Here is an 8,262-nt window from a genome sequence, read left to right as displayed (position 1 = left end):
CACATAAAGTCATAAACTTGTAACGTTCGTAGTTCATATATATGAAAGTGAAAAGAACAACTTGAATTTTAATTCGTTTATACAAATATATATATATATATATATTGTATGATATATATATATATATTGATATATGAATAGCAGCAGCTAATTGTTGTATTAAGACGTCACATTAAAACCAAGATAAGAACAAATAAACAAAAATATTTAAAATTCAAAATAAAACGCATTTTTTTCAAGTCACAGACCAAAGCTGATAGATACATATGCATTCATATTGTCGCAGATTTGCGTGATATAGCAGATAACGCGTGCTATTTAAAATTCAAAAGAAAACGAATTTTTTTCATCAGATAGCTGCGAATGTTAATGTGAGAGACAAAAGCTGATAGATACGTTTGCAGATTTGCATTAATATTGAATTGGGAGTGCTTCCCATATTTGTGGCTGACGTGAGTTCAATGATATGCCAACATATATTTGCGCAGATAGTGTGTGCGAGTGGCAGACAAAGGCTTTATGTTACGAGAGATGTAGTGCTTGTTATTTGGCGCGTATTTGAATTTGAATTTGAATTCACTTACTTTATTCTTCTACTCCACTTTTCAAGAAATCAATATGGTATATATATATATTTCAATATCATTTTGTGTCAGGCACTAGCACAATTAAAGTGAATTCATTACATCACTATTGCAATGTCATGACAATCGTCGTTAAGAGGTTCTTATGTGGAAGGTGCTCTTGATGTAGTAACAAGCATATTGACATCTGTATTCGCCTCATAAGTAAAGTTTGCCTTACATTCACATTCACATTCGCATCGATAGATGGTGTTTGTCCAACCGGAGCAAAGCATTCGGTTGACGTTGCTGCCACGCCCCTATCGTTAGTGACATTCTCCGCCTGATAGGCAATTGATTAGCTGATAGGCGGCACACGTTTTTCAATCACATTCAATTAAAATTGTTTGTGTACTTCTTGTCATTTAAGTGTTATTGTATTTAGCTGCCGTGCAATATTATTTTTTTATTGTTTGTTTTTCTTATCTGGCGCACAATTTGAAAATCATTAAAGTGTTTGCCATGAGGAAGTGCCTTGTATAATTCATGATAATCATGTTGCTATAAAAGTAATTTTATTAATTGGATAGCTAAATTGTAGATAAATATATTTGCATATTTGCAATGATAAAGATGCTTCTAAAGACATTGCTCTGGCATTCAGCTGGTTCTTGGATGTTTAGCTTAACTCTGAACTTGACAAAAATATGTACATAAAACAGAGTTTGTCATGAGGTGGTTCCTTGTAAAGCTCGTGATATTTAGATTACATTTTTCTAATAAATTGATAAATTGTGCTAGCTTAAGCAATAGGTAAAGTTATTAAAAGTAAAATAGCATAGTTGAAGGAAATATTAAAACTATATTGAAATATTTAAATCAATTTCTGACAGTTTACCACATTTGTTTGCATATTAGAGGGTATTCACTTGTCGGTTTGGCTTGTTGTTTATTTTTATTCGTGTTTCTTTTCTAATTGCTGATAATTTTTGCGTTTCGCTAATGGGGAATACCCATGTAGGTGTATGTATTAGACTTGCTTCGATACGATCGTCTGCCCCTCCCTCTCTCTCTTCAAAATATAAGATTGAATTTTTGGTAGCTCCTGATAATCACTGTGTTTTGCCAATGTGGAATATCCGTATATACGTATTGGAGCTGGTTCGATATGGTCGTCTCTCTCTCTAGCTCTCTTTCTATCTCTGAAAATAGAATCTAATCTAAGCAGCCCCTAAATGCGCTAAGCTATTTGTTTTCTCATGTAGCTCTATACCATGTTATTAGCTACATCTGCTTCTTTCTCTCTACCTCTCGGCCGACACCCAATCAGCTCGTTGCAGTTTGGGAGCCATATCTACCTATTAATCTTATCAGAGATTTCGCCGATGCGTAGTTGCATTTGTTAAGTGCAAGTGGATCAAATGCTGACTCAATTACAACAGCTGATTGGCTCGGCTCAATGGACTTAATCTACTAAAAGCCAAATGTCCATTGTTTACCCTTAAATGCACTTCAAATGACTTCATACTTCACTGACTTTCTTTATTATTATGTAGAGTGGGGTAACCCCTCGTAAAATCTTTCTTAAACCCGAAAGCTAAATTTCTCTTTAAATATTCTCTCAGAGCACAATAAATTCAAATCCGTTTCAGTTGGTAGTTAACAATCGACGGGAATCCTATATAAATTGACAGTGTGAAGTCTTCGTGTCGCACTTCCTACACTCATAAACCGATTCTTGGTCGTGTTTACTTACAAAGAGCAGTCTGCCCGTTTGTTGAATCATAGCATGTCCATATTGTTTCGATTATGCAAGCCTACTACACTGAGTCCGATAATGGGCCTTACGTCACGCTGCTAGAGGGCAACAAATGTCTGACTCGAACGCACTTGAAATGCCTTTTATTCATGCCCACCACGACTATTATTGTTATTACATCAAATGCTGCCCAAAGTATTGAACTTAACCGTCTCCCAGGCGATAGAGAGTCGAGCGTAATTGTCCTTGAATTATTGTTCAATTGATGACTTGCTGGGCTCTTAAACTATGTAGGCTATTGTCCTGGGCATAAGCAGGGGAATGGGAATTGTATGTATGTACGTACATATAATAATAATTCTCAATTGGCATTACTTGATTCGATTACTGTACAGTCACTTGAGTCTACAAGTTTATAGACTACTTTATTGGGTGGTAGGGACTTTGTTGGGCAAGGCTCTTAGAGAAAAAGGTGGTAAGGAGGTAAGGGATTAGGTAATAAGGGGATAAAGGAGTAAGGCGGTAAGGTGGTAAGGGGTTAAGGAAATAAGGGGGTAAGTTGAGAAGAGGATAAAGGGGTAAGGGACTATGGTGGTAAGGGAGGAAAAGGAGTACGGAAATAAGAGGTTAAGTTGATAAGAGGATAAAGTGGTAAGGGAGTAAGGAGGTAAGGGGGTAAATGCATCAATGGGTAAAGGGGTAAGGCGTTCAATTAGTTAGCCGATAATTTATATGGAGGTAAGGCCTCTGGCAATCGAGTTAGTCCCTCGCTGCTACTATTTCACGTTCGGGTAACTTACCAACTGCTGTCAACTCTGTTCACTTCCCATCTATGTTCGTAGGTAATTGAAAACGATAGTCTGTGATTACCCGATTAGGCTATAGATACCTGTTGGGCTTGAGGGTAAGACTTGTGTCAGCTAATTAATCAGCTGTTATTTGTACATTTTCCCCAATCAAGTTCAATTTGTGATTTCTTGATATATACTGATAGACGTTTCATATTTATTTGTTAACTTTTGTTTGCTTTATTGTTATTTGTTGTTGCTGTTCGCCATTGAAAATGCCGCATTCCATTTGGCTAAGGCTAAGTACTTAACACATCACAGATTGCATTGTCACGAGCTGACTCCACTCACTTCTTCAGGAAGACCTCGTGTAGCTCCACGTCCTTCAGATTGCTAACGGCCGCCGCTGAGGCTCGCTGCGCCCGTCTGCCGCGTCGACCCATGCGCCAATGCTCCTCGATTTCGATGAGGGTGCGCCCGCGCGTCTCTGGCACACAGATGTAGATGAAGACGGCGGCCAGGAACGATACAGCCGCATAGAAGGCAAACAGATTCGATGTGCCGAGCAGCGCCTCCATATTCGGATAGATCTTCAGGCAGATGAAGGCCAGGATCATGCCAAAGAAGACGGAAATGCCCGACGCACTGCCGCGCACACTCTGCGGAAATACCTCCGATATCATGATGAAGGGCAGCGTCAGCATGCCCATTGTCGAGAACACAATGTGCGCCACAATGCAGACAACTGGCAGCCAGGACCAGGTGCCCACTGTGCTGGGACACCAGCCGCCGGTGGCTAAGAAGAGCATGCAAATGCCCATTCCCGAGGCCGAGAAGATGCCCGCCGCCCGTCTGCCCCACTTCTCGAAGATGGTGCTCATAAAGAAGGTGGTTATGATGCGTGCCACGCCCAGCATTACAGCCACCAGCACTGGATCGATGGTAACGCCGGCTCGCTGAGCGATCTGCACCGCATACACTATGATGACCACAACGCCGCAGGCCTGCTGGAACCCAAAGAAGCCGATCATCATAAGCAGAGGCTTATAGACCTCCGGCCGGCGAATGGCCTGGCTCATGGATTCGCTGGCTGCCGTGTCACGGCTGTTGTCCGCCGTCATTTTCATTTGTGTCAGCTCCGCCTCAAACTCCGGCACGCAGTCGTCATCTGGGTGGATAAAGGATGAAATTAATACTGGTCTCATGTTCAGCTATCGATCGAATTACCTCGGCGGTGCAGTCCGCGGAAATAGCGCAGCGAACGACGCGCCAGCTCTATGCGACCCTTCTGCAGCAGCCAGCTAGGCGATTCCGGCATTGGCATCACCAGCAGCGTGGCGGCCAGCTGATAGGCACAGCTGATGCTGGCAATGAGCACCACATTATGCCGTATGAAATAGCCCAGCAGATACATCAGCAATATGCCCGATGCCAGGCCAATTGAGGTGCCCAGGATCAGACGGCCTCGGATGCGCGGCAAACTGATCTCGGCCGAGTAGACGCCCACCGGCGACACAAACATACCAATCATCATGCCGCCAAAGGCACGACCCACCAGTATCTGGGCATAAATGATATCCCGATTCGTGTGCAGGAAGCTTGTCGCCAGCAACAGCCAGCCAATCAGACCGATCACATTTGTCAGCAGAATCGTATACTTGCGTCCGATGCGGTCTAGAAAGTAGCTAACCATCAGGCCACCCAGGGGACAGGTCATGTTGTTGATGGAGGCTGTGCGGCGGAAGAAGTAGAAGATTGTTTATCAAAAGGTTGTTGGACCGAAAGACAGGAAGAGAGGGACGGAAGATCTCTCGGAAAAATTAATTTAAAGCAAAGTTTAGCTATAGAAAGGCCCATTGGCACACTTTGGGACTATGAACAATCCTATCGTAATTAAGCCGAAAAAGTAACCGAAATCTTGTTTGTATCGAAGATTACGATTACGGCAAGCTAAGAAAAAAGAACTATTGAAGATAATTAAACATGAGAGTGAAATGAGATCATATCTTTCTAATTTAGTTTAATTGAAATGCACACAAAATAAATAGGTGAAGATCAATTAAGGTTAAATAGCGCAGATTGTGCTTTAAGATAAGGCAATAAACAGCAAGATTTCAGATAAGATAAGATAATGAAATAGTTGAGTATTGATAAGCGTAAGAAAATTCAGTGAATGAAAAATAGCAATAGTTGACATCAGCTTAACCAAACAAGGGAATAAGTTCGATACTAACCAGAAAATAACTTGAAATTGCCTTAATAAACAAAGCTATCAATGCAAATATTGAAAGGTAGATGGTGTCTAGCTCTCAAGGATATTAAAATAGACCAGACATAGGATTAAGCGATAGGCAATTCTGAGAGTACCAGAAGCCTAACGGAGTTGTAGAGCTCTATTAACCTTTCTAACTAAATCCAAAAGACAAGAGATTTGCAGACTCTCAGTTATATCAGCAATACAATGTGGGTCAAAGAGATTTTCAAAATCCCGGTTACATTTTCTTGAAGATTCGCGATTTCAATGTTTTATTCTAAACAGTTAAGCTTTAGGAAGCTTAGGAAGTATCAGAAAGCTCAGATAGCTCAGAAATCTCTTGGCAAACTCTGATAATTAAGCATCAGCCATCACAGGAAAACATTTATCTGTTTTATTAAATATTTTTTGCCTATAGAAACTTCAGTACTCCAATAAATCTATAGGATTCTATGGAATTTTAGAGATTTTAGAAATATCTTGGCAGCTTGGAAACCTCTTGGGCTTTAAAGTATGTAATTTCATTTAGTTGTCTAAGAGACCTTTGGAAATCTCCGTCCATCTCCCACAAAGGAAGGGAATTACGATTCAGACCATTTTCTCCAATACTCTCTCACTCGTTGGGTACTCACCAAACCAGCTGGCCTCGTCCTTGTTCAGCCAGAATGGTTGCGTTTCATCCGTCAGCTGATTGAGCGTAACGCTGGGCATGCTGACAACCATGCCGGAGCCGAGGACGCCGCTGTTGCCCAGGAAGACCATCAGCTCCTGCCGCAGGACGGCCAAGTGGCGCTCCCCTAGGGGTAGGCTGCTCTCTTTACGCTTACGCGATTTGCTCTGTTTGCTATTGTTGTGTTTGGCGCTGTCGTTGTCCTTGCTGTTGTTGTTGTTCGTTGTGGCTTGCAGGTTGCTTTTGTCGAGATCCTTGCAGATGATGCCCTTGCCGGTTTCATAGGGCGGCGGCATCAGCTGTTCCTGCTCCAGAGTCATTTTGTTGTGCACTTGTTGTTGTTGCTATTATTATTATTGTTGTTGTTGTTGTTGTTATTGTTGTTATCAGTGTGCTGTTGTTGTCTGGTATATCCTTAGGGCTAGTTGCCTTCGTGTTTTGGACAACGTTGCCGCAACGTTGGCTGTGGCCCGACTGTGGCTATGTTGTCTGCTGGCAGTTGGCTTTGTAGTGCGGCCCGTGCTTAATGCCGATTCTCTTGTTGTTGCTGGTGTTGTTGGCGCTCTTAACTTGGCTGTTGTACACTTGTCTAATTGAAAACGACAAGTGGAAACTTCCGCGCATTTCAATCATATGGCGACTGGCAACGACTCAGTATCAATTTCATAACTCGCTTCGTGTCTCTCCATGACGAAACGAAAATAAATAAAATATATACCTTTATGTATTTGTAAAAAAAACCTTTGAGAACTTTTTTTCTATCTACATATATTTGGTATATATATATATACATATACATATATCATTTGCAACGTAACTCCCACTTGACGTCGTTGCGTCTACGGGTTTCCGAACTTTGGTACCAGTTCGATTATTGTGTGTTCGGTTTTGTTTTTTTCTTTCCTGTATTTGTTGTTTTGTCTTTAGCGTTATCAGCTAATGTAAGCTTAACTGAGATGCGAGCGTGACACGACTTTAAAAAGCCATAGAAATTATACAAATATTTACTATAAATATCGTTTGGTTGCAGTTAGGCACAGCGAAAAGTTAGATCATGTTTATTATTCCAAGCAGCGTGAGAAGGATGGAGCGAGCGAGATGTTATAATAAACATAAGCTAATCATCATATGAGAAGTCTGTTTGGAATCTTAAATTGGGAAAAAACAAATCCGATTGAGACACGCTCTCAGACTTTCATTGATGTGACATTAGCGATTGAGCATGGCTAATAGTCGGGGATGTGTTATACGATTAATATGAGCTAGCATGACTTGACACAGACTTTAACGATTGTTAATAAGCACTTAACACAATAAAAAAAAATTTTTTAAATGAAATTAATTTGTTGAACTGTCTAATTAATAATGCATTTTATCGGTTATTAATAAAAAGTTTGTTAGAATAGTCTTCAATGAGAACAAAATTTTAATTAATATTTACTTATTATTTGATTCAATATTAATTTTAAGGATTTGAAAAATTTCACTTAAAAAAATTTTAAAAAATATTCCATCAATCAATGAATAAAAAAAGATTTATACGATGATCGAGGCAGATTTATCTGCGCATTATTATGCATCTGTAAATTGTATCGCCTCACGCGCTCATCTCTGGATTGCGGACATTTGCCTGCGGCGTTCTATTGATTCCACTATCGATTCGTATGGTGCCCCATAACGAGCCTCTTCAAGCCAAGCACAGACATAGACGCAGACATAAACACGCACACACACACACGCATATCACGCGCGAAATTTGAGACTAGCATTTGGCAATTGGAGCAGTTTTTATTTGCATCTGTTAATTACCGTTATTGCCTTTTTGCAATAATTTATGGCTCTCCTCTTATAGGCGTCCGCCAATGGAACGAACCGACAGAGACGCGTCCGCCTGAAGCAACGTTTGCGCAGCAACTAAAACGTTGCTTGGCTAAAAAGAACCACTCAATAAATAGAACAGCAGCAGCAACAATCTGCTGCTCTTAGCTGAAAAAGCAACTGTTGCTGCTGCTGCGGCTCTGTTGCGCTTGGTGATACCCTGCATGGACAGCAAGCAAGTGGGGGATATTGGGCCATCACTCAATCTATATCTATATCTATATCTATATCTATATCTATATCTATATCTATATCTATATCTATATCTATATCTATATCTATATCTATATCTATATCTATATCTATATCTATATCTATATCTATATCTATATCTATATCTATATCTATAT

At 40.4% G+C, this 8,262-nt stretch overlaps 1 protein-coding gene across 2 annotated transcripts; it reads right to left on the bottom strand.

Moving 5' to 3' along the window:
• Nucleotides 1-3,326: 3,326 nt before the first annotated feature.
• LOC6585040 (facilitated trehalose transporter Tret1) lies at nucleotides 3,327-7,946 on the bottom strand. 2 transcript variants are annotated; one of them, XM_002010644.4, is made up of 4 exons: nucleotides 7,844-7,946; nucleotides 5,997-6,717; nucleotides 4,338-4,841; nucleotides 3,327-4,278 (listed from the first exon to the last, which is right to left on the bottom strand). In XM_002010644.4, the coding sequence occupies exons 2-4, from the start codon at nucleotides 6,352-6,354 to the stop codon at nucleotides 3,458-3,460; spliced, it is 1,683 nt and encodes a 560-aa protein (XP_002010680.1). In that variant the 5' UTR covers nucleotides 6,355-6,717; nucleotides 7,844-7,946; the 3' UTR covers nucleotides 3,327-3,457. The 2 variants fall into 2 exon arrangements, with proteins under 2 accessions (XP_002010680.1, XP_015016537.1); XM_015161051.3 differs by having other exon boundaries at nucleotides 5,997-6,752; nucleotides 7,844-7,944.
• Nucleotides 7,947-8,262: the final 316 nt, after the last annotated feature.

This window comes from Drosophila mojavensis, unplaced genomic scaffold, assembly GCF_018153725.1.
Source record: "Drosophila mojavensis isolate 15081-1352.22 unplaced genomic scaffold, ASM1815372v1 contig_136, whole genome shotgun sequence".
Lineage (NCBI taxonomy): Eukaryota > Metazoa > Arthropoda > Insecta > Diptera > Drosophilidae > Drosophila > Drosophila mojavensis.
The sequence above is the reverse complement of the archived record's forward strand: the minus strand, read 5'-3'. Positions and strand labels throughout refer to the sequence as shown.

Bases quoted from the DNA above. Each gene is read 5' to 3' on its own strand.
- LOC6585040 (XM_002010644.4), bottom strand. From the start codon at position 6,354: ATGACTCTGGAGCAGGAACAGCTGATGCCGCCGCCCTATGAAACCGGC. The intron at 4,842-5,996 runs GTGAGTACCCAA...TCCGCCGCACAG, and splicing joins GGACGAGGCCAGCTGGTTTG to CCTCCATCAACAACATGACC. The intron at 4,279-4,337 runs GTAATTCGATCG...TTATCCACCCAG, and splicing joins CCGCGGACTGCACCGCCGAG to ATGACGACTGCGTGCCGGAG.